This window comes from Phoxinus phoxinus (assembly GCF_949152265.1).
Source record: "Phoxinus phoxinus genome assembly, chromosome: 21".
In the NCBI taxonomy this organism is placed as follows: domain Eukaryota; kingdom Metazoa; phylum Chordata; class Actinopteri; order Cypriniformes; family Leuciscidae; genus Phoxinus; species Phoxinus phoxinus.
This window is the reverse complement of record NC_136896.1, coordinates 3945586-3973212: the sequence shown is the minus strand read 5'-3', so window position 1 is coordinate 3973212 and position 27627 is coordinate 3945586. Positions and strand designations below refer to the sequence as shown.

The 27627-nt window shown below is 37.8% G+C and overlaps 1 protein-coding gene across 1 annotated transcript; it reads right to left on the bottom strand.

Moving 5' to 3' along the window:
• Positions 1-5274: 5274 nt before the first annotated feature.
• Positions 5275-27268, bottom strand: LOC306989936 (uncharacterized protein). The gene is made up of 15 exons (XM_079596045.1): positions 27216-27268; positions 25937-26036; positions 20536-21489; positions 14977-15345; positions 14727-14783; positions 11261-11629; positions 9592-9648; positions 8184-8546; positions 7940-7987; positions 7381-7505; positions 7009-7275; positions 6669-6764; positions 6425-6575; positions 6200-6276; positions 5275-6113 (listed from the first exon to the last, which is right to left on the bottom strand). The coding sequence occupies exons 2-15, from the start codon at positions 25992-25994 to the stop codon at positions 6033-6035; spliced, it is 3072 nt and encodes a 1023-aa protein (XP_079452171.1). The 5' UTR covers positions 25995-26036; positions 27216-27268; the 3' UTR covers positions 5275-6032.
• Between the last annotated feature and the right edge of the window lie 359 nt (positions 27269-27627).

The window sequence follows — 27627 nt, the reverse complement described above, 5'->3', positions numbered from 1 at the left end:
GAGAGGCAAATCTTCTTCGAGCCCAGGAGGTTTCAACACTTCTTGTTGGGTGAACTCGCAACCTGAGCGGGCAGGGAATGCCTTGTGCTTCGTAAGCCAAAGCGATGGCATCCACTATCCAGTGGGCCATCCTTTGCTTGGAGACAGCATTTCCCTTCTGCTGGCCTCCGTAACAGACAAAGAGCTGGTCTAAGGTCCTGAAGCTTTGAGTTCTGTCTATGTACCGTCTCAGAGCATGGACAGGACAGAGCAAAGCCAGGGCACGTGTCTCAGTACCACGGCCCACATTCTGGCACGATTCGTTGACCGAAAATGTCTGCAGGCCCCCTACCCTCTTGATGGAGGCCAATTCAACCAGCAACAAAGTCTTCATAGACCGAATCATTAAGTCTGCTGACTGCAAAGGCTCGAAGGGCACGTTCTGAAGTGCTCAAAGCACTAGAATAAGGTCCCAACAGGGTATTGAGCAGTGGTCTCAAACTCAAATTCTGGAAGGCCATCAGTCTTGTCATGTCATCAGTCAAATCATCCACTCAGTGCAACTCTTGAGGAACTGATGGACACTTTGATAATACCCTTTGTAACAGCAAAAGCAAGACTGTTTGTTAAAACTACATTTAGCAAGTTTTAGGGTCAATAAGATTTTATTTTGAAGAAATTAATACTTTTATTCAGTAAGGACACATTACATTGATCAAAGGTGACAGTAAAAACATTTTTAATGTTACAAAATATGTCAAATGACAAATGCTGTTCTTTTGAACAAACTTACCTCCAACTGCTTCTTTTTCTGCTGCTCTTGTACCTAATGTGGATTAGCAGGAAGTTGCTGATTTTAAATGTGTCCTTTTTGCAGATATCATCTGAGACTTAGAGTTTAGATTATAGGTGTCACGTTCAGTTTGTTTTGTGTTCATGTTCTGCAAATATGCTGACCAGGAAAGAGTGACTGAAAGAATTTAGCCTAACTAACCACAAATATTTTTTGACAGGTAACCAGCACTACAGCAAATGGTTACATAAGTCAGAATGTCAAAACAGCTGTTTTCACTTCGCTTTTTTACTAGAATTGTCAAAATACTACAAACTTGCTATAAGTAATATTTTTTTTCCAAATTGTGTCCAATTATTAAGATGATTAAATGCAGCATTTCTTCCAAATAACGCACATTTTATTCATAATATTATAAATACAGGGGGCACTTATGTTATAAAAATATAACTGTTTGTGCAGAATTGTTTTTTTTATTTTGTTTTTTTTGACCTTCTGCAAATTCTTGATACCGGTCCACACGCAGTGCTTTTCTTGATGGATTTAAGCGCTGGTTTTGATACAATCGACCATAGTATCTTGTTGTATCGGTTGGAAAAAGTGGTGGGTATTCAGGGTATCACCTTGCAGTGGTTGGCCTCTTATCTCAAAGACAGAACCTTCTCAGTAAATATAGTCTTCTTCTTCATCAGTTACCCTATTATGTGGTGTGCCCCAAGGGTCCATTTAAAGCCCGCTCCTCTTTTCACTTTATATGCTGCCATTGGGTGCCATTTTTGAAAAACATAGGATATCCTACCACTGCTATGCTGACGATACACAGTTTTATCTACCGGCAAAAACTGACAGTTCTTATCCCTTGGAAGTACTGTGTGACTGCTTTGAGGAGATGAGATCAAATGTTGGACGGCAAATAATGTTCTACAATCAAATGAAAGCAAGAGCGACATTTTGATTTTAGGCCCATCTAGGTCCCCATCTCCTTTCAATTTAGGTTCTTTCCCTGTCAGTGTTCAACCTCATGTAAGGAATCTTGGTGTTACATTGGATTCGGCACAAAATTTTGAAAAACAAATCAGTTCAGTGCTAAATGGCAGTTTCTTTAATTTGAGATCGATTGCAAAAGTAAAACAGTTTTTGTCTCCAAAAGATTTAGAGACTGTAATCCACGCCTTCATTACATCACGTCTGGACAACTGTAATTCCCTGTACTGTGGCCTCCCTCAAACTATAATATCTGGCCTGCAAATTGTCCAAAATGCTGCAGGAAGACTTCTGACAGGTGCAAAAAAGAGAGAGCACATTGCTCCCATTTTAGCAATTTTACATTGGCTTCCTGTTAAGTTTAGAATCCATTTTAAAATTGCTGTTTTTGTGTACATTGGATTGTGTTGGGTGTAATGTGTTTATATCTGTATTTGCATTGTCTCCTTTTATGCTTCTTTTATTAGCATATTGTCTTACTGTACAGCACTTTGGCGCAACACTGTTGCTTTTAAATGTGCTATAGAAATAAAATGTGACTTGACAATCTCCTTGATATTCTTCAGGCCAAAAAGTTAGTCTGTTCTCCTTATAAAGCAGAGAGAATGACATTGGCTTAAGATACAGAATCGAAAGTAGAACGAGGCAGCTGTATTCAGAGGAATGAACAGTGAACTATAGCTGAACCCACAAGCATGCAAAGAATGAGGATAAAACTCAAACATATATTCATGTAATGAATGTAGGTACTTTTCCAAAGTGTATACTGTTTCGATGCATTGTAAGGAGAAGACGCGAGACCTATTCTAGGTTTTAGCCATGTTGGTTTTGTCTGCACTTAGGCCCACCCCGTAGCCCCAATATTACATGTATGCTTCAGGGTGGCAATAGGTGACTAATTTATTACGACATCTCCTTTTTCTTTTTTTCAGTCACCTTCTAGATAGCCCACCATTACAAAACAAATGTGTATCACTGCACAGCCTAACACAACAGCATTCTTTTCTTTTCTTTGCTTTTCTTTTTTAGCATCTGTCAGGCTTTCATTTAACATAACACTGTCCTTTGAACTGCAACATTGTTTAAAGGGGTGCTTGAATATGATTTCACTTTTCTAACTTCAGTTAGGGTGTAATGTTGTTGTTTGAACATAAACAACATCTGCAAAGTTACAACGCTCAAAGTTCAAAGCAAAGGGAGATATTTTCTTTTAAAGAAATGGCTTTTTTAAGGACTACACGACATTCCTCCAGGGTTAGTGACATCACCAACCCTAAAATGTACATAAACCCCACCCCCGGGAACGTGATTTATAGATTATCAAGACAGAATATGCTAATCAATGATGAAGATAACTACACATAGGCAACATACCTTCACCAACTAACCATTTAGAAATTACATGTTGTCACTTCTTCTTGAGTCTCTTCATCTTTCTGAACATAAAAGGTTAAAAGTGACACAAAAACGTGACAACTTTAACATGCTATATTAAAAATATCTGTGGGGTATTTTGAGCTAAAACTTCACATACACACTCTGGGGACATCAAAGACTTATTTTACATCTTGTGAAAAGGGCATTTGACCACCGGAAAACTCATATAACTACTCCTCAATAAGCCTTCTTGGTTTTGAGACTACTCGTACTTGCAGTTTTCACAGGTAGACTTGGGAGCTCGGTGGGACTGACATTGTTGACATTGTTGAGACACATTTTTATTGTCTGCGTCCTTCCTTTGTGTGTCACTTTGTTCTTTTGATTTCATAAAAAATCTTACTGAACTGAACGACATAAGATCTTGGCTGCTCAGAAAGTCCAGTAAGTTCAGCTGGATTCCATGTGCCATCTTGCCATATTCTTACATTGTCGCCAGCCTGAAGTTTCTGAAGAGGTCTGGATCTTTGGTTGAAATATTCCTTCTGCTTCTTTGTCTGCTTTCTTGTAATCGGAAGTCTTGTTCTCAGTCTTCAACCCATCAACAGTTGGGCTGGAGATGCTCCAATATCCTCCATGGGTATGGTTCAGGTTCAGCAGGGACAGGTAAGGATCTTTCCCATCAGCCATAGCCTTCTTAAGCATTTGTTTAACAGTCTGTACTCCTCTTTCTGCCATTCCATTCGGCTGTGCATGATGGGGACTTGAGGTTTTGTGCATGAATTCCCACTCTTTCGCTAAAGCTTGAAATTCACGTGAGCTAAACTGGCCCATTGTCTGAAATGACTGTTTTAGGAATTCCATGTCTGGCGAATTGTGACTTCAGATGGGTAATGACTGTTGTACTTCTTGTATCTGATCTCAGCCACTCTACTTCAAGGCATTTGAAGTGATAATCCACTAAGAGTAGATACTCCTGTTGGTCGAAGGTAAACAAGTCAACACCTATTTTCTGCCTGGGTCTTTCAGGAACACTGTGTGGAAGTAATTGCTCTTTGGTTTGGCGTTTCTGGTGTGTGCTTCACCATCTCCGTTATGCTTTGTGACATTCCAGGCCAAAAGAGCACATCTCTTGCTCTCCGTCTGCTGCTTTCTATGCCTAGATGACTTTCATGAATTCGCTTTAGCATTTCTGCTCTCATTGATGCTGGAACTATGAGCCATTCTCCTTTGAACAAAACTCGATCCACAACTGAGATTTCCTCTCTGAAGTTCCAATATCCTTGTATTTATTTTGCTGCTTGGCTCTTCATTTCAGGCCATCCATTTAGCACTGTTTCTGTGAGTTTTGTCAGAATCACTTCCTTTTTAGTTTCCTTTTTTAATTCATCTAGTTTCTCATTTGACAGTTAAGTTTGACATTACCATATGCACCTGAGCTTCTATTTCTTTATCAGGAGAGCCGGTCTCTGGTAAGTACGCTCTGGATAATGCATCAGATATACATCTCCTTACCTAGCTTGTACTGAACGTTCACTTGATATTTTTGTAATCTCATTAACAGTATCTGTATTCTAGATGGAGCACTGCTCAACGGTTTTTCATTGATTCAAGCGGTTTGTGGTCGGATTGTACGTCTACCTCTCTTCCATAAGCATACTGATGAAAACGCTCTGCTCCAAACACAATCGCCAGCACCTCCTTATCTATTTGCACGTAGCGCTGTTCTGTTTCAGTCAATGCATGCAATGCATAAGCTACTGGCTTGTCTTCTTGAAGTAGAACAGCACCTAGTCCACTTTTAGATGCATCGACAGAAAGTGTTACTGGTAGCCTGACATAGTAGCTATCTGAGCAAGGGGGCCTCAGTGAGCATTGTTTTCAATTTGTTGAATGCACGCTAATGTTCCTCCTCCCACTGCCAGGCAACAGCATCTCTGGTAAGTACACACAATGGCTCAGTATGTTGTGACATGTTTGGAATGAACTTTGCGAGGTAAGTGACCATGCCTAGAAATCTTTCCTCATCCTTTTTGAATTCAGGAGTGGGCATTTTTCTGACAGCCTCTATTTTGGTCTGATTTGGTTTCAAACCATCCTTTGCGAAGATGTGACCGATATATTTGATTTCCTCTAAGCCTATCTTGCATTTCTCTTTATTCAGCTTGAAGTTCTTGACCCTTGTTCTTTATACACACTTACACATTTAATTATTAACAATTCATATATGAACTAATATATTAACCAGACAGACTCTTCATTAGTTGCTAATGAGGCAATCATTAATGAATAGCTTAGATAATCATTAATACATTAATTCAGTATTATCTGTGCATTAGTTAAGCATGAATTAATGCTCATTAGTGCACCCTTATTGTAAAGTGTTACCAAGTTATCTATACAACCCATACATACACTATATTTAAAGTCTTCTAAAGTCATACGATAGCTTTATGTGAGGAAGAAAAAATAATAATAATGTCATCATTCTTTGATATTCTTCCTCTCTAGAGATGGGATCATTGAACTGAACTTGTGGATTGGAACAGTCTGATTCGTTAATTAACCATTCAAACCAGTTCTTTAAACTGCATCATCGATTCATTGAAAACATTCAACAACAACAAAACGTTTTGCTCACAAATGTTGGTCACATTGAATACATCTCAAAAGAAACCCAGTGCAAAGATTTAAGGAAGTTATTGTAAAAATGGAAAAATGTGTCAATATGGAAAAAGTCGAATGGATTTCTTTTATAAAACTTTGGTGCTGTTTTGTGCCAATTTTTTAATGAAACCACATGTAAAACTTTACAATCTTCATGTGATCAATGGGATATTTGCTGTCAGACATTAAGCGAACCAGACTGTTTTATTCATTTTCCTGAAGATGACTGAATTTACGGCTTTATCTTTTGCACTTTTCTTAACTCCAGCTCTATGTTGCCTGGCAGACCGTTCTTGACCAGCTCCTGTTTAATCTGAAACAAAAGATGGACAGATAGATCAAACTAGCTATTATCTATTACTGTGTTTTGTATAAATGTTTGTAGTAAGTGTGACGTACTTGCTGTAAAACAATGTTTCCACTCTGTGTGAGATCTGAAAACGAGGAAAGTTTCATTTGAAGTCCAATGATGTTGTCTAAAGGGAAACACACAGACAAACACCTAAAATACTCATATTTGTTGACATTAAACATACAAAAACATTGCATGGGGTTATATAAAATTGATCAAAACAAAAACAAAACCTATTTATTATCTATTTCTATAAAGACAAGACTTCTTACTTTTAGAGGTGTTGTGTCCACTGTCCAGCCTGAAGGCCCATCGACCGGTAACATTGACATTACTGGTGGTCTTGAGGTTTGAGATTGAGCTCCCGTTGATTGATCCAGGAATCACAAAGTAGTCAGTGGAGTTTACTGTGTCATAACCAGCCTGAAAGTATGTAAAAACAGTAATAATATAAATAGAATATACACTAGTGAATAGTAACATATTGCTCTGATACAGAAAACAAGTTTATTTTACCTCCACCGGAAGTCCTGTTACAGCAATGTCTCCATAGTTCATCAGAATAAATGAAAAACTACTGCCTGAAATTAAAACAACTTGAAACGAAGTTTCCTGAGAAGATTAAAAAAGATAATCACTTTAACCTGAGCATTTACATATATTTTTTTATATACAAAATTATATTTTTGTATTATTGAATATTATTTTGATAAGCATTACTGACTGATCTCATTATTATTTTTACTGTTTTAATTTATTATAATTTTCTCTGTCACTGTCTAAAGTTTTCCAAAATTTTATTGAATTGTGGATCAAGTGAAAATTCACTTAAGTTTCATAAGTATATCAATCTTACTGTGTTAGAGATGGGATAGTAAGCAACTTTATCCCATGTTGCAACAAAGACCCAAGAAGCGCTGAAGGCCAGATTTGGGAAATGATTGTTTATATCCTGAGTGGCGCGTGTGAGAACACTTCCATTAGTGTACTGACGATATGAAACTACACCTCTCGCATGGTTGTCAAGGTCGGTCCAGAGACCAGCAATTATATCTTGGCTTCCATTAGCGGGAATATATTGGCCTGAAGGCTGGTTGAATGTGAGGTGTCCATTATTATTAACCTGAAACATGAGACATTTTGTCAAAATCACAGCCACAGGTTTAACTGATCACAGATGAGTTTATAAAGCATTCACATTTAGACTTAGAATTCAAATAATTCTTACATAAATCTGCTGGTATGTGCGGCCAAAGAACAGAAATGGACTCGACAGTGTAATAACTGAGGAGCTTCCATCATCAACAGCAGGGTTTATTGTGTCTCCTGAAGAACCGAATGGGTAGAATATTCCTGGTACCAAGAGAATGAAGATAAATAATTTCTGTTACCTGATGTTTACATTCACTGATTTATGGGGCTCATGTTTGAATCTGGCTGATTAGTAGCGGGACGCTAATGATGCCCTCTGGTGGATGACTCATGTGACTTTAAATAAAATATCTATTTAAATATATATATATATATATAACTGTCTTGGGTCATTTAACAAAGTTGTGTAAATATTTTGTACAGTTACATTTCTTATAATTCATTCAAACATCAAGTGGAGTTAATGCAGTAAAATATCAAATTAATATATGTTAATGAACGTGCTTCAGCATCTGCAAATTTCAAACACTGTTTTATCTACAGTCTGTACCAACAGACACAAACACATACAGAATAATAGATTTTCACGATACATCCCGTCAAAACTTCAGCAGAAGCCATAGCGTATACATTACCAGTGTTTGGAGTGACAGTAGCATTATTGGTGCTAATGTTCCTAACCTCTGCAAAAAATAAATAAAATAATGAATTTGAATAAATAAACAGATACAAAGGCACATAAGTACAAAAGGCACATGTTAATGAAGGCTATTTACCTTCACAGTATGCCAGAAAAAAAGTTAGATGGTCTAACAAACTCATAGATGTAATATATTACAAAACACATTCCTGGATGAATGCAAATTATGTTTACTGTACCTGCGCAGTATGCCAGAGAACAGCCAATTGGGCTCACAAACTCATAGACGTAGTAATTGCCAGGACAGGCTTTGACTTTAATGGGATTGGATCGGAAAATGCAGCAGTCATTCAACCAGTTTCCGCAGACAGCTCGAGTGACCACTCCATCCTCGATTTGTGGATGTCCTCCGTTCAGCCACAGTGGAGCATAAGTTCCACAACTTAATGTGGCAACACATTTGTCCGGCATCTGAGCACTCAGATCCTGAATGAAGAGACGGTACCAGCCGTGCCAGTTGACCGCAGTGTCACACTGTGCAAGTTGATGATTGTTGGTGGCTCTCCATGAATCATTCAGCGCAGTGTAGCTAAAGCAGGGGTCTGTGAAAACAATAAAATAAAATGAAATTACTATTCATACTATACACTTGTGGCATGGGATCTACCTAAGAGTGGAGTAAAAAAAAAGAAAAAGATTTTCTTCCTTGCATGAGTTTTAAGTTATACAGGAAATTGTAGAGCATCTCTTCATTTAGAAAAGACAAAACAGTTGAACCACAAATTTCATCACAAATCCTACAAATAAATAAATGAATATACTTAATTCTATTTTCCATTAATATATAATTTATTTTATTGTACGGCCTTCCAACACAATTTACAACGTAGAGAGATGATGCACAGATGCAGGTAATTCACTCACAAACACGTTTTATGGGGACATTCCATAGATCAAAGATGTGGGGACCAAAATTGTATCATGAACCTCTCTAATTGATACTACATTAGAATTGTATTATTTATGATATGATATAAAGTATAATTATATTATCATTATAGATTATCATATCATTCTAAAAAGCATATAGCTATGTTTATATTTTTGGTCCTTTTTCTGGGAAGAGATTGTATGAATTGAATTTGTTTGTCTGCTAAAAGTTTTTTTTTTTCCTCCTAATTTTTACAAGTATAGCATAGATGAGCTATGCATAAACTAATCATACAAACACATCACATATGCGAAATGTATCAAAACACTGGCTTGTAAGACAAAATTGTATCTACATAGAGACATTTTGGCAGTTTTTTAAAAACTATACTTTAGTCTCATCTTTTTTGTCAACAATATTGCATGTTGATAAAGACAGCATGTAAAGACGTCTGTCGTGATCTCGTCTCGTTTTAGTAATAGAAGAAAAGGTGTGTTAAGATTTTGAACAGTTACATTTCTTACAATTCATTAAAACATCAAATGGAGTTAATGCAGTAAAATGACAAATCTATAAAATCTCTATGGTAATCAACATGTGCAAATTTCAAACACTGTTTTATCTACAGTCTGTACCTACAGACACAAACACATATGACGTATTTTCAAATACATCCTGTCTTCAGCAGTCAGTAAAAGCCATAGCGTATACATTACCTGCCAAAGTTGTGTTTGGAGTGACAGTAGGATTATTGATGATTATGTTCCTAACTTCTGCAAAAAAAGGAAATAATATTAATTAATAAACAGATACAAATATAAAATCAAGCAGCAATTAACAGGGTTCAAGCATTTAAGACCTTCATGCCAACTATGCTGTTGTGGTCTTGGCCGAACCAAAATTAAACCATAAAATATCCATGATGGAGCATACGCAAATTATATAAATCTATATTTCCAGTGCACCCTTTCTTTCTTTGAAAAAATTAATGGTTTTAAGCATTTGTTTATCAGCCAATGCTGGATAATGATAAAGATTAGATTAAAAAGATCCTGCGGGTCCCTTTTGTGGACAACAGCATATTAAAGGCTTCATCTTCAGTTTAAATGATTGATAGTTTAGAATTTACTGTGAGCTCTCTGAGCATCAGAAATCCATGAAACCTGACATGTTTCTTCAAAATGAGTTGATCTCCACATGTACACAGTTTTGTGAACTTTCTACTTTGTGCATACAATATATATACATGTTGCTTATAATGGGCCATACCATATTTATAAAAAATTGTATGAGATAAACGGTTTCATCGATCAAAATTCTTTTGACAACTTTTGCCATGAGGGTCCCATGATGCATGTGAAGTTTCGAGCAAATTGGACAAACGGCCTATGAGGAGTTAAAAAAAAAGTAGATTTTTTGGAAAATTCAAAATGGCGGAAAGATTTGCATACCGGAAATGAAATCAGAGTTTAGTTTTGTTATACGTTTTGTTTGTCTGCTGGACTCAAGGCTTCCAATGATATAAGACACTTGAGTCTACGACAAACAGTCTAGGGCTGCGTTCAGTCCTAAGCCCTTGATCACTTGGAATCAGCAGTGGAGTTGATGTATTATTATTATTTTTCAATCCCTTTAAGAATTTGTTTAATGCAGCATCCAAATGTATAAATGTGTGTTTGGGATGTTTTAAATAAAAAATATATAATTAATATATCATAGAGTTGTTTGTTGTGGTGGTGATTAGACGCGATCTGTGGTGACATCACAATCATACTGTATTGTGGGACATATAGGTGCCTGAAGTGTTCATATGAAGTAGAATCGCTCCCTCGGTCAAAATCGAGGGAACGTGGGTCTGTCCATATAAACTTCCCTCGTCCACTTCACGAAGTGGAACGCACTTCAAAATGGTGGCAGGGATTCCCCCGAGGGGAAGTGCTTAGGGAAGTTCGCAAGTTCGTGGCTAAAAGTGGACTGGAACGCAGCCTCAGAGTTAAGATAGGTTTCGCGTTGTTGTTCACTGTAGCTCCCCCTATTGGCCAATCGGGCTCATACCTTGTGATGTTCTCCCCAAATTCAGACCTACCACCTGGCCAGGTTTCAAGTCTCTAGGCCTTACAGTTTGGTAATAATAATAATAATAATAAAAATCCTATTCAGCACTTCATGCTAGAACCCCATATAATAATACTAATAAAAATCCTAACAATATAGGTTTTCAGCACTTCGTGCTTGAACCCCTAATTATAAAAGTACAAAAGGCACATGTTAATGTATTTACCTCCACAGTATATGTCAAAAACTGATAGATGGTCTGACAAACCCATAGATGTAATACATTACAAAAAAACATTCCTGGATAAATGCAAATTATGTTTACTGTACCTGCACAGTATGCTGAATGGCAGCTAACTGGGCTCACAAACTCATAGACGTAGTAATTGCCAGGACAGGCTTTGACTTTAATGGGATTGGATTGGAAATAGCAGCAGTTATTGCTCCAGTGACCACAGACAGCTCGAGTGACCACTCCATCCTTAACTTTTGGATGTCCTTCTTTCAGCCACAGTGGAGCAGCAGTGCCACAACTATACTCATCAACACATGTGTCCGGCATCTGAACGCTCTGACCCTGAATGAAGAGACGGTACCACCCGTTCCAGAAGCCCCAAACGTCACACATTAGTTGAGAGGAAAATAGATTGTTGGTGGCTCTCCATGAATCATTTAGCGCAGTGTAGCTATAGCATGGGTCTGTAAAAACAAAAAAGTATTTAGAAAATTAAAGTACTATTCACACTTGTGGCATGGGATCTACCTAAGAATGGAGTTTAAAAAGCTTTTCTTCCTTACATGAGTTAAGCTAATTGTAGAGCATCTCTTTATTTAGAAATGACCAAACAGTTGAACCAAACATTTATTCACAAATACTATGAAGGAATTAAAAAAAGAATATACTTTTATATTTTACATTTTATTTTCAATTAATATTCACTGCATCCGGACATGATTCACAGCGCTTCACTTGTTCCACATTTTGTTATGTTACAGCCTTATTCCAAAATGAATTAAATTCATTATTTTCCAAAAATTCTACAAAAAATACCCCATAATGACAATGTGAAAGAATTTTGTTTGAAATCTTTGCAAATGTATTAAGAAGAAAAAAAAACGTACAGCCTCAAGTCTTTTTGAGTATGATGCTACAAGCTTGGCACACCTATTTTGGGGTATTTTCTCCCATTCTTCTTTGCAAAACCTCTCAAACTCCATCAGGTGGGAAGTAGCTTAGGCTACTTTTATTATAAAATTGATAGGCTATTATAAGTAATTTGCCACGCAATAATTTCATAGCGTATCACCGTATAATGCGCTGTGGGGATAATAAAAGATAACACAGAAGCTTACTCCCCCTCATTGAAAATTGTCTAAATCATTTAGGTCGATTATAACGAATAATAGGCATAGAATTTTTATTATTAACAGTCTTAAGTATGTCCGAACACTGCAATAATTAGTCATCAATGAAATTAAAAACAGCTTTAATTAATAAAAGAGGCACGGTGTAGATACATCGCAGGTGGCTTGGAAGACGTTGGTAATATGTGACACAAAACCAGACACATGTCGCACGGGTATATTTGTGGCAATAGCCAACAATACATTGTATGGGTCAAAATTATCAACTTTTCTTTTATGGCACAAAATCATTAGGATATTAAGTAAAGATCATGTTCTTTGAAGATATTTTGTAAATATATCAAATGTTTATTTTTGTGAGTGAATGCAGCACAATCGCGAACATAAATGGATACCTTTAAAGGCGTTTTTCTCAATGTTTAGATTTTTCTGCACCCTCAGATTCCAGATTTTCAAATAATTGTATCTCGGCCATATATTGTCCTAACAATAAATCAATGGAAAGCTTATATATTCAGCTTTCAGATGATGTATAAATCTCAATTTATAAAATTTACCCATGTGTCTGGTTTTGTGGTTCAGGATCACATGATGAATCCATTTTGCAACACGAACTGAAGCAATAGTAATTTGTAGCTAGTTTGAGCTACAGAACTTAAAGATCTCCCTCATTTCATTTTCTTTCCTGCTGCAGATGAAATGGTTAAACTTGTGAGAGAGTGAGAGAAAAACACTTAGTTCAGGGCAAACTAGCTTTGCTACAGGGGTTCGTAGCTTTGCTTTAACTGTGCGATATACTGTAGTCACGAGGATCAACCAAAATTTCTGACATGCCAGAGATTCATCCTACCTGTACACTGCACGACAAAAGACTCACGACAAAGCTGAAAATCGCCCCGACCCCTGAAAAAGAGTTGCACGAGTCAGAATTTTGCTCAAAATCGGACGAAAATCGCAAAGTGTAAGCCTGCCTTAAGGTAGGACTTCATCCAATTCAGCACGTTAGGGGATAATTTACAGATGAGTATTTGATGGTCGACAGTATCAAATGCCTTCTTTAAGTCCAAAAATATGGAACCAACAACACCTCCTTTGTCCATTTTTAGCTTGATGTTTTCTAAGCAGCAGCAATATGCTGTCTCAGTAGAATGGTTAGCTCGAAAACCAAATTGCATTGGGTGCAGTGTGTAAAGGCTGCTATTGAGATGAGTGGTCAGCTGTTCGGCAACACATTTCTGAGCAATTTTAGAGATGACAGGTAAAATGCTAATAGGCCTGTAATTACTCGCCTCAGTCTGGTCTCCTGATATATTAACGGTGGCTGACTTCCAGTCCTTCGGAAACTTCCCTTCTTTAATAGAGGCATTCATTATCTTTGTTATTGGTCCAGTACATAAATCTGCATGCTTTTTAAAAAACAGAGACTCTAGTCCAAATATGTCCTTTGATCTAGAGTTTTTAAGTGAATTCAGAAATGTATCAACTTTAGATGAATCAGAGACCTCAACTACAGACAAGGCTTCCAAACAAACTTCTTTCACATTGTCATTACTGGGTATTTGTTTGTAGAATTTTGAGGAAAATAATTAATTTAATCCATTTTGGAAAAAGACTGTAACATAACAAAATGTGGAAAAAGTGAAGCGATGTGAATACTTTCCGGATGCACTGTGTAATATATAATCTGAGGAGCATAGGAAACATAGTGCTACAGGTAACAGTGTCTTTAAAAATATATACATAGATAATACAAAAATATTTATAAAAGAATAAATACAACACCTCCACCCACCTCCTGGCACGATTGGTAAATATAAGCAAATTTACTGAGCTTCGGGTGTTTCTGATTATGAATGCAACATTAATTCAAAATTACCTGTCCATGGCTTTGCAGTGCAACGGCATATAGCCTACTCTAATTAAAATATAATTATAAGTAGGTGCTATTATCATTTGAAATAGTTCCAAACATCAACGTAGTGTATACTCATTTGCATGTTGTTTTAAATGTATGCATAACTAATCATACAAACACATTATATGAGATAATATGAAAAGTATCAAAACACTGGCTTGTAAGACAAATTTTTTTTTAACTTTATTTTAGTCTCGTCTTTTTTGTCAACAATATTGCTATTTGTATAGACAGAATTTAAAGACGTCTGTCATGACTTTGTCTCGTTTTAGTAATAGAAAAACTGTGTGTAAAGATTTTACACAGTTACATTTCTTACAATTCATTACAACATCTAGTGGAGTTAAGGCAGTAAAATGACAAATTAATATATGTTAATGAGCATGTGCTTCAGCAAATTTTAAACACTGTTCACTGTATTCACTGTTCACTGTAAACACAAACACACACTGAATAATTTATTTTCATGATACATCCCATGAAAACTCCAGCAGTCAGCCATAGCGTATACATTACCTGCCAAAGTTGTGTTTGGAGTGACAATAGCATTATTGATGGTACTGTTCCTAACTTCTGCAAAAAAACAAAAAACAAAAAAAAAAAATTTAATTGATATATAATGATAATGATACAAATATAAATGACAAAAGGCACATGTTAATGTATTTACCTCCACAGTATGTTAAAAACAGATTTAACGTAATCCTAGATGCAATACATTACAAAAACACATTTCTGTATGAATGCTAATTATTTTTTACTGTACCTGCGCAGTATGCCAGATGACAGGTATATGGTTTCACAAACTCATAGACGTAGTAATTGCCAGGACAGGCTTTGACTTTAATGGGTTGGGATTGGAACCAGCAGCAGTTATTAGTCCAGTTTCCGCAGACAGCTCGAGTGACCACTCCATCATCAACTGTTGGATGTCCTCCTTTCAGCCACAGAGGAGAAAAAGTACCACATCTATACACATCAACACATGTGTCTGGCATCTGAGCGCTCTGGCCCTGAATGAAGAGACGGTACCAGCCGTGCCAGTTGACCTCAGTGTCACACATTAGTTGAGAGGAAAATAGATTGTTGGTGGATCTCCATGAATCATTCAGCGCAGTGTAGCTATAGCATGGGTCTGTGAAAAAACAAAACACATTTTTTTATTACTATTCATACTATACACATGGGATCTACCTAAGAGTGGAGTTAAAAAAGCTTTTCTACCGTGAAAAAGTTTTAAGTTATACATGGCAAATTGTACATCTTGAACATCTCTTCATTTAGAAAAGACAAAAAAGTCGAACCACAAATTTCACAAATCCTGAAGGCATACATTAATTTACTTAATTCTATTTTCCATTAGTTTATTTCATTGTAGGGCTCTCTCTCTCTCTCTCTCTCTCTCTCTCTCTCTCTCTCTCTCTCTCTCTCTCTCTCTCTCTCTCTCTCTCTCTCTCTCTCTGAGTGAAGGTGGAGTCTACAATTAATGTGGAGCGAATTAATGTTAAGCGGTGGGAGAGATTGTCTCAGCATCGCGAATGAACAGTGCATTTTATTTATTTTTTTAAACAGTTGAAAAGGCAAATGACATTGTCCAAAGCGGCGTTGTGTTGAATGGTTCACTCGTTACTGTTTTACCTTTGAGTAGCCCGTCTAAAAAGTCATACTGTCCAACGTACCTCCGTTTATCAAAGACGAGATAGTGCAAGAGTTATCTCGGTATGGAAAACGGGTTTCTCCTACAAAGAAAATCCCTCTCGGGTGCAAGTCACCCTTAGTGAAGCATCTAGTCTCATTTAGAAGACAAGTTTTCATGGTTCTGAAAACTGGAATTGATGAGATCGATCAAAATTTATGGTTTCAATTACACAGTGTTTGCAACATCTGACACTATTAAATGTTTTAGTTGTGGTAAGATTGGACATCTTGTTCGTGATTGTGCTAATAAAAAGGACAGTGCAGGTGCGAGCACAAGCTTGGGACAGGGCGTTTCTGTTCTTCCTACGGCTGAGATCGCAAATGACATTGCCGGTATGGCTGTGGTCGAAGCCGGTGAGATTGAGCTTGGGCCGATCGCAGTTGTGGCTGCCGAGAATAAATCTAATATAATTGAGATTGTTATCGAGCCTAGTAAAAATGATACTCTCTCGATGTCCGATCAGCAGGGTGAACATTCTGAAACCGTTTGTGTAGATGCTGATTAAATTGATGTTGAAGACGATGTTGATTTTGAAAAGGAAGCAAAATATGTTTTCAAGATCCCAGTTAAAATAAAGAAAAAGCTGTGGAAAAGCTTTTAAACAAGTAAAGAAGGACGAGGGTGGTAATGAGAATGTGGGATCAGGCAGTGATAGAGATTCCTCTGATTCAAATGTGTCTCAGGGTTCAAATCTGTCTATAAGTTCTCAAAATGAAAACTTGGTTTGTTTGTATAGAGCTGATGACATTAGCAAATTTCTGCAAGAAACAAAGGGATTGAAAGGAGTGCAAGTTGATTTTTTTTCCTGATTGTAAACAGTTCATCAATGATGTGAGGTTTTGAAAGAGTTTTTCAAGATGTGGAGATTTACCTTCTTAGAAAACTTGTGAACAAACTAAAACAAAACAATTCTAAAGATGATGAGGCTGTCAACTTCTAAAATTCTCTTTTTTTTTCTTTTTCTGGTCTCTAAAATAAAACCGGATCTTTAAACTTAAATGGTGCCAGAGATGGTCATAAAAGAATGATGTTATTTGAGTTTATTAGACAAAATCAAATTGATATTCTGTAAGAAACACTGTGATTTTAAAAATGAGACCGACTGGAGAAGAGAATGGGAGTCACAAATACTCTATTAGTGGAGGTGTTGCTGTTTTGTTTTCAAAACATTTTTTACCTCTGTCTTGTGAAGTTGAGGAAATAATAAGTGGTCGTTTTTAAAGATCAAAGTGAAATTTAAGAAAATTACTTTAGTACTTCTGAATATATATGCACCTACAAAGGGATTAGAAAGAGTTATTTTCTTTGATAAGGTGGATGCTGTTTTGAAAGATTTAAATCCAGAAGATATGTTATTTTTAGGTGGAGATTTTAATTGTACTGCTAAGAGGTTAGATACCAATCATCTAGAACCACGCTGCTTCTCAGAAAACACTTATTATATATAACTATTTATAACTAATTGAAACTCATGATTTATGTGATGTATGGAGAAATATGAATCAAGATGTTAGACAGTACATTTGGGCTCATAGTACTGAACATTATATCTCTTTGTCATGATTTGACAGAATTTATAGTGTTCAGCATCAACGTAATCTTTTACAATTTTGTAAAATTATACCAGTGGGGTTTTCTGATCACAGTTTAGTTCTGTCCAGTGTTTTAATTGAGTCCTGAACTGTCGGATCTGCCCTGGCCCCCAGAACTGTCGGATCCGCCTTGGGGCCCTGAACAGTCGGATCTGCCCTGGCCCCCAAAACTGTTGGATCCGTCTTGGGGCCCTGAACTGTCGGATCTGCCCTGGCCCCCAGAACTGTTGGATCCGTCTTGGGGCCCTGAACTGTCGGATCTGCCCTGGCCTCCTGAACTGCCGGAACCGCCTTGGGGTCCTGAACTGTTGGATCTGCCCTGGCCTCCTGAACTGTCAGATCTGCCCTGGCCTCCTGAACTGTCGGATCTGCCCCGGCCCCCAGAACTGTTGGATCCGTCTTGGGGCCCTGAACTGTCGGATCTGCCCTGGCCCCCAGAACTGTTGGATCCGTCTTGGGGCCCTGAACTGTCGGATCTGCCCTGGCCTCCTGAACTGTCGGAACTGCCCTGGCCCCCTGAACTGTTGGATCTGCCCTGGCCTCCTGAACTGTAAGATCTGCCCTGGCCTCCTGAACTGTCGGATCTGCCCTGGCCTCCTGAACTGTCGGATCTGCCCTGGCCTCCTGAACTGTCGGATCTGCCCTGGCCTCCTGAACTGTCAGATCTGCCCTGACCTCCTGAACTGTCAGATCTGCTCTGACCTCCTGAACTGTCGGATCTGCCCTGGCCTCCTGAACTGTCAGATCTGCCCTGGTCCCCTGAACTGTCAGATCTGCCCTGACCTCCTGAACTGTTGGATCTACCCTGGCATCCTGAACTGTCAGATCTGCCCTGGCATCCTGAACTTTCAGATCTGCCCTGACCTCCTGAACTGTCGGATCTGCCCTGGCCTTCTGAACTGTCGGAACCGCCTTGGGGTCCTGAACTGTCAGATCTGCCCTGACCTCCTGAACTGTCGGATCTGCCCTGGCCTTCTGAACTGTCGGAACCGCCTTGGGGTCCTAAAATGTCAGATCTGCCCTGCCCCCTGAACAGTCAGATCTGCCTTGGGGCCCTGAACTGTCGGATCTGACCTGGCCTCCTGAACTGTCGGAACCGCCTTTGGGTCCTGAACTGTCGGAACTGCCCTGGCCCCCTGAACTGTTGGATCTGCCCTGGCCTCCTGAACAGTAAGATCTGCCCTGGCCTCCTGAACTGTCGGATCTGCCCTGGCCTCCTGAACTGTCAGATCTGCCCTGGAGGCTCAATGTCCTGCTAGGCCTTGCCCTTGTCCGGGCTTAAGTCTTAAGGCTTTTTATGTACATTTACTTAAATTCTCGAGTGCCTTATTCCTAAATCCAAAGAGCACCAGGATACGGATTTTACACCCCGTACAGCGGGGAGCACACTCCTTGTCTTATGAACATGCTAATTCATGTTAGCAATGTGTTAAAACATTATAGTATCACGTTAATTCATGGTAACTATATGTTAACATCCTATTAATTCATGCTAATTCATGTTACCATTATAAAAAGCGACGATCGATCATGAAAATGATGATCGCCGGTCTTTTATATCACTGTATTAGTCCATTAAACCTCTGGGGTTGAAAAATGCGTCGGTGCGTTTTGCTGGATTTTTTTTCACATAGCAGCAAAATAGACTTAACATACTCTGTAATTTATGGTCATATAGACTTAGAAAAAAATAAACTGTAAAATGTCTACTTTTTGATGTGTCCACTTACAATCGAAACAAAACATTGTGCTTTTGTAAAATAAAGAAAATGACAAAAGGGTATGCTTTCTGCCTCTCTGTCTCCGTGAACTTTTTTTCTGGAGCACGTCTCTAAACTTCAACAAAACTCAGGGAAATCTTTATAAACATTTAAGTCTCTGCTATTAAATTATATAATTCAAAACAAAAACAAATATTGCTTTAAATAAAAAAGTTGTTTTAGGGTTTACCCTTTTTAATTACGTTAAGCACCCCAACGACAAGGAAATCCTGGATTATGAGGTATTGAGGTTGAGGGAACCCCCAGTGCAGAAAAGTAAGGAAACTAAACAACCAAGATAATTATATATCTACTACCTCAGATTTAACGTTTGATCTGTAGCCTACGTCAGCATCGGGGAATAGGCTAACATTAAAATATGGTAACCGTGAAGACTTGTAAACACAGCTTTTGTGTCTTTTATAAGCGTTTCCATAGACTGGCACTGATAATCATCACAAATATACTTACTGCTTGCCCCATTTATGTAAATCCGTTTTTTATGAATGAAATGATTGCTTCTCTAACTGTTGCTCTAGTCTTCGTCAACAGTCGCTTGCACCACCTGCTGGTGCTGCATCAAATGTTGCCATCATCAAACTACAAACTCAAGGATCTGTTTGCCAAACATTACTGTAACATTCTATGGGCACACAATGTATGGTTCAGATTAGACCAAAGTACTGCTTTTTGGAAACAAACACCAGATCGGGCTTTGACACTTACATAAGACAGTGATTTAATCAATTACCGATTGGCAAAATCAAGTCCAGCCCTAAATGTTTTCTTGTTCGAGAAGCTGTTTCACTCGAATATACATCTCAATAGGAAAGAAAAGACTATCACAATGTGCGTTTTATGCTGACTTTAAATTATAAAACACTTCGGAAGGTACATAAAATGTTGCACAGGCATATGATTAGTCTTCCCTCACAGCATTATTAACAGACACTGTGTTTGACGTTGTGTTTTCTGTAAGAATAAACACATACTGTAGAAACACCATTAAATACCTCATACTGTTAACTCAGTTGATATGTCCAGTTTTCTTTTCTGTATTGATGTAATTCCTATTAAAACAGAAAGTTGTGGCAGGACATATTAAATAATTTGTGTAAATAGCCAATTATCTATGAAGCCTGCACTGATCCATGAGTTTTTAGAGAGAGGGTCATAATTCTAGAGAGTCAAAATAAAAAAATTAATTCAGGTTCTTCTCAGGTTTGTTCAATTCACACCACAGATCTGGTTCTAATTAAAAGGTTCATAATTACCTGCCAGTGTTATTGATGTAGATGTTGTTGATGTAGATGTTGTTGATGGAGATGTTGTTGATGGAGATGTTGTTGATGGAGATGTTGTTGATGGAGATGTTGATGAAGGAGATGTTGATGAAGGAGATGTTGTTGATGGAGATGTTGTTGGTGGAGATGTTGTTGACGGATATGTTGTTGATGGAGATGTTGTTGTTGTTGATGGAGGTGTTGTTGATGGAGGTGTTGTTGTTGTTGATGGAGATGTTGTTGGTGCAAATGTTGTTGATGGAGATGTTGTTGATGGAGATGTTGTTGATGGAGATGTTGATGATGAAGATGTTGTTGATGGAGATGTTGTTGATGGAGATGTTGTTGGTGCAGATGTTGTTGATGGAGATGTTGTTGATGGAGATGTTGTTGATGGAGGTGTTGTTGATGGAGGTGTTGTTGATGGAGGTGTTGTTGATGGAGGTGTTGTTGATGGAGGTGTTGTTGATGGAGGTGTTGTTGATGGAGGTGTTGTTGATGGAGGTGTTGTTGATGGAGATGTTGTTGATGGAGGTGTTGTTGATGGAGGTGTTGTTGATGGAGGTGTTGTTGATGGAGGTTTTGTTGATGGAGATGTTGTTGATGGAGGTGTTGTTGATGGAGGTGTTGTTGATGGAGGTGTTGTTGATGGAGATGTTGTTGATGGAGGTGTTGTTGATGGAGGTGTTGTTGATGGAGATGTTGTTGATGGAGATGTTGTTGATGGAGATGTTGTTGATGGAGGTGTTGTTGATGGAGGTGTTGTTGATGGAGATGTTGTTGATGGAGATGTTGTTGGTGATGGAGATGTTGTTGATTGAGATGTTGTTGGTGCAGATGTTGTTGATGGAGATGTTGTTGGTCCAGATGTTGTTGATGGAGATGTTGTTGGTGCAGATGTTGTTGATGGAGATGTTGTTGATGGAGATGTTGTTGGTGCAATGGCTTTTTAAGAAAAAGAATATTCAATTTTAGATCACTTTGTGTAAAGCTCAATTAACCCTGTTGTACACAATCTACTACATGCCTTCTGTCGTCTGATTGATACATCTCACATTCATCATTATGTTTTTCTCCCCACAATAAAAACTAAACAGCTTTGATTATAAAACTAAGCATTTAAATATCATCTTACTAATACATATATTTAAAGAGGAAGAATTAAAATTACACTTTTATAATTGTTTGATTATAAAGTATATGTGAGACTATAGACAATAGATCTGGCAATGTAAGACTATAGTTTGAATGAATCCCTTTTCATTTCATGACACATTGACATTACAGTACAGAATGGCTAGTTTAATATTATTATGAACATTTTATAAGCGTTCGTTTCATGTTTCGTAGAATAGTAGAGAGGCTCTCAGGAGTGCAACGTCACATCCTTTTGATTTTCCCAGCAAAAACATCCTGAGTCCTTCATATAAAAATCATTCTACAAGCTTTCATCCAACCTAGGAAGACGGGAAAGTTCACGTTTTTTAAGTTTCTTACACACTGTTAAAGGTGCAATGTGTACTATTTCTGAGGATCTATTGACATAAATGCAATATAAGATCCATAACTATGTTTTCAGTGGTGTATAAAGACCTTACTTAATGAGATATGTTTTTATTAGCTTAGAATGAGTCATTTATATCTACATAACCGCGGGCACCCCCTTCTATGAAGGTCGACATATTGTGACGTCATGTTTCTACCGTAGCCGACAGCGAACAAATAGCGCTACAGAGCGCGTTTCGTCACTAACTTGAATGAGAAGCAGCAGAAAAAGACGCAGTAGAATTTCGGGAAAATTAATGACCACAGATATTGTTTAGGACAAGAGCCGACGGAGGGTAAATCTGCTTCGAAGAAGAGGAAGTATGATGAAGCCAGAAAAATAAGGGAGAAACGAAGGCAAAAATCACGGGTCAACATCGGTGTGGCTTTTCACCGATAGAAGGGTCTTATGAGGGAAAAAGGCTTTTAAAGCCTTCGAAGTTGCCTGTTTTCTGCTGGACAGGTAAGGTATTCCAACTTCAACAATGCAAATGAAAACTGTTGTTTCATAATGTTAGCATTACCTAGAAGCTAGCCATAGACACCGTGAGAAGTGACTTTTCCCTTGTCAGTGGTGTAAAATATGTAGTTATATTGTTTCATGTAACTTAGGGTGCTTTCACATCTGTAGTTCGGTTCATTTGGTCCGGACCAAGGGAGAAAAATTATACTTTGTAGCATTTTTCAGGCATTTTGGTTCCTTTTCACAGCACTGATTGCTCTGGTCCGAATCAGTTTATGAAACGAACCAAAATGCAGTCACGTGACAACATCCACATCACTCGTTGGCCAGATGGGTCTTGAACGTATTTTCATAACTGCACTTTGATTGTCAGAATTAACGTGCGGGAAAAAAAAACAGAACTGACGGAAGTAAACAAAGAGGAGGAAAATCCGGCAGACAACACGCCGCTTTTTACTGTGGAGAAATGTTCTTTGTGGGCTGATTGTATCCCTGGTCATAGTTTATTATATTAGTTTGTCTGCACCACTTTAGGCAAACAATAACATTTGAGAATGAAGCGAGAATGCGGCTTGAAAATAATTTAAATAATGCACGCAGCGAGTCACTTCAGGAGGAGGCAACGCGTGCATTAATGTTGCTAAACATTGACATAATGCACAGCGCGGCTGACTACGGCAGCTGGTTTAGTCCAAAAATGCGCAGTTATTTGGCAGTTGGGTCTGTTCGAGGTCGGATCACGTTCTCACCACAAATGAACCGCTCCAGAGTTCGTTTGAAAGCGTACCGAGACCACCTCTCCTAGGAGGTCTCGGTACGCTTGTTTGGTCCGCTTTTGGTGCGCACCCGAGTGCGATTGCTGCATTCTCACCTGCCTAAACGAACCGCACCAATTCGGAAAACGAACTCTAGTGCGATTCAACCGAACTAAACAAGGCAGGTGTTCAATTCAATTCAATTCAATTCAATCAACTTTATTGATCCCACACGGGGCAATTGGTTAAGAGCAGCGTGTCAACAACAATAAATAATACAAATCACACACATTATCCACACAAGTAACAAGTTCATCGCACACATACATAACGTACAGCAGTACAAGTTCATCATTATGTGCATTTTTTCCTTTCTCCAGGAACTTTATGCGGAATTTAAGAGTTTAATCGCATAAGGAATAAAAGATTTAGAATGACGATTGGGCTTACATGCCGGGAGCGCGTAGCGACGCCCAGAAGGCAACAGAGAGAATTCACCTGCCAGAGCATGGTCCGGGACGGCCAGGATGCTCATTGCCTTCCGCAGTATTTGCTGGTTACAGAAGACATTTAGGTCTCTCTGTTTCACACCGATAATTTTAGAACAAATCTTTACAATATTATTCAGGCTATTCCTGTCTTTGATGCTCAAATTATGAAACCAGCAGATTGAAGAAAAATTTAAAAGACTCTCAATAAAAGACTGATAAAATCTGCACAGGATGACCGGTGAGACGGAGAAAGTATTTAGTCTGCGAAGAAGGTGAATTCTCTGTTGCCCTTTCTTTACAATGGTAGCACTGTTAAGATCAAATCTAAGATGCTCATCAAAAACAGTGCCCAAGTATTTATATGAGGAGACAATTTCAACCTTAGCATTGTGTATAGTGCTGTTAAAAACTGTATCTCGATTTCGCCCGAAGTCAATAATTATTTCTTTAGTTTTGGATACATTTAGTTCTAAACAATGGTTATCGCACCATGAGATGAATTCATTTAGAGCATTTCCATGATCAGATGATGGCCTCTGTAATAGTGACAGCAACACAGTGTCGTCGGAAAATTTAACCAGGTAGCTGTTCTCCTGGGTACTTCTACAATCATGTTTCTGCAGTACAATTCTGCAGTTTTAGAAAGCAATTGTGCCACTGACCAGGAAAAAAACAGTCTAAAGACAGTGACGCGTTGCGCGTTAGTGATATGGTATTTTAAGGGCGCGTGCTTGGCCATATTGTAGCGTGTTAACGCGCATCCACTTTGATTCTCTAATATAAACAGACGCAGCAGTTTTAATTTTTGCAAATCATACATTATTACAAGGAAAAATATTAACACACGAGGGAAATCATTGTTGTGTCCGTGAAGATGTGGAAAAGATCTATCTAGATTAGGCGACACATTTACCCAAATTATACGCCTGTTTAACCGAAGCTAATTTGGGTGGGTTTCTCCCATCATCCCCAATGTCACTTCTCTGTGTTTTACGGCCATGACGAGAACGTCGGTCTCCTCGGCTGTGAACTGCTCCTGGCGTGCGCCTGGCAAATCCGCCGTTATAATAGCGATCCGCCGTGGAATAAGCGCGCCGGCTCTTAAAGGGAATGTGAGAGGACGCTCTGATTGGTTTATTTCACGTTACGCCCAAACCACACCTATGAATAATGAAGCTACTTCAGACCAACACATTTTAGATTTGCGCCAGGCGCTAGAGGCATTTATCCCGCCGGGAAAATAGCAACAGTGCCGGGATCCGCCCACAAAGTTACTTGCGCTTTGCACTTTGACACTTGCGTTTCAGATCGTTAAAATAGGGCCCATTGGCAATAAAAAGGATTAATACATGAAAATCCTTACATAGAGCCCCTTTAACAATAAGTTTACAGTTAACAATTAATTACGGTATGTTTCTTACGGTAAGAAAATGAACAAATATGCAAAAAGATTTGACATTTCAATTGCACAGTAATTTATGAAGCTTTTGTTTGTTCATGTCATGTGTGAGGAATCTGGCTGCGATTAGTAGTGGGAAGAGGATGACCTCTGGTGGTGGACTAGTGTAACTGTGGACTAATATTGGGACACTTGATTAATATGGGTTAATATGAGTTAAATGGGCTGTTTACCGTCTTTCATTAAAAATGTCCACAACAAATCTATCCTTTAACTGAAGTAAAATCATAGAAAAAAATTAATGTGTAAAACATTAAATTAATATTTCTCCAAAACGTGTTCCACAATTTTTGTCAACACCACAAAATACTTAAAAACGAATTAGAGTATATTCCTTCATGTTTTTAAGTTCGCCTGAGTGTTTAGGTACTTTAGTGGTAAGTCATGACTTCCTGCTCTAATTATGAGGTGATGCATACACCAGATTCCTCATGAGAATGACTGAGAATGTGTCACTGATTAGTAACAAAACGTTATTGAGCAACACAAATCAGGAAGTGGCTATAAGAAAATAACTAAACAGTTGAAAATGGCCATTTTTAATTCAATAATGAAACATTTCAAATCAGCTGAAGATGTTATACTGGCCCCACACAATAAGGAGAATGGTTAGAGTGGACAATATTCTTGTTCTAATACAGAGAAAGAGATTATAAACAGATAGTAAACTAAACCTTACTCAGTGTCAGGACTGATGCGAACACCAGCAGATGCTGTGAAACCAGAGACAATCTCATGATGATGAAGTCAGAGATAAAGCCAGCATAGGAGTCCTTCTTCTGTAATCAGAGAGCATTATTAGAGCATTGTGCATTATATAAATGCACTTGAACCGTGTTAATCAGGAATATATCTTAATAAAAACCCTAATTAAAAATCAGATGATTCAATCAAATCTGACTGTATTCATTTATAGCTGTTAAACGGTAAAAGCTAATATTCAATATCTAATTATTATGACATTATTTCATTATTAACGTTTTTTTCTGCTATATTATGATGTACATTTTGTGTACATGTCTGTATTGTAAACTACTGTAGTAAATAAGCATTGTATTTGCACCTAAAAAGTGATTTTATGTTTTTGTCAAATTTATGACTTCAAAAACTTTACACAAACCTTTCTACAGTTACTTTAATGTACTTATGTACATTCATGCAGTTCAGTTATGTTTTGGGGCTGCATTGCTGCACAGGGTGCCTTGAATCTGCGCAGGGCACAATGATGTGTCAACACTATCAAGGCATTCTGGAGCGAAATATGCAGAGCATCAGAAATTTCTGTCTCAGTTGCTCATGGGTCCTCCAACAGGATAGCGATCCAAAATATACAAGCACCCAAGAATGGCTAAAAACAAAACACTGGACAGTTCTGAATTGGCCTTCTATCAACCCTATATCTAAATCCCAGCGAACATCTATGAAAAGAGTTGAAACATGCAGTCTGGAGACGGCACCCATCAAACCTGAGACAGCTGAGCAGTTTGCTCATGGAGAGTGTGCCAACATACCAGTTGGCAGGTGCAGAAATTGCTTGTTTGCTGTGAACAACATATTAGGTTAAGGGTCCTAACATTTTTGTCCAACCCATTTAAAAAAATGTTTTATTAAAATATTCTGTTGAATCAAAAATCTAAAGCAAATATTTTTTTAATTAAACCTGGATACAATGATTGATTCCATTTCCTTTTGTCATTTTCAATTTATTTCAGAGAAAATTGCGGGTTCTTTTTTCATGGAAGGGTACCAACAAATCTGTCCATTATATACATGTAAATATTCTAAACTATAAACTATATTCTCAAATTAGAACGTATTGGAATAAAAATAGCATGTATATAATTATACACAGTATATAACTTATTTATATAGCACATTATTTTTATTCCAATACATTCCACAAGGAAGGATAAATGTTCTAATTTGAATTTAACATTAAAGAGAAAGATTTGACTTACCTCAGACTGCTTCTTCTGCTGCTCTTCTGATGTGGATTAACAGGAAGTTGACTGATTTTAAAAGTGTTCCGGCCCGTGTTTAAGAGGAAGATCTGGAATGAAAAAAAAAAGTAATCAGTACATATTTTACTGCATATATAATGTGACATTTAGATTTTAGATTATAGAGTTTACATGTCAAGAATCTGAGATTGTCTGTATCCCTTGAACGAACTGTCATCTATTTATTAGTTGATTTATTTATTTTTGTTTTTAAATCAAAATACGAAAAACATATAAAATTATTTTTCCAATTTGTATCCACTTATTACGATGCGTAAATGTTTCATTAAATATATCTAAATGTTTCAGTTGATTTCACAGTGTTGTGTGAGGGTTGTGTATCTGCAGAAGTAGGGGTTGGGTTAGGTTA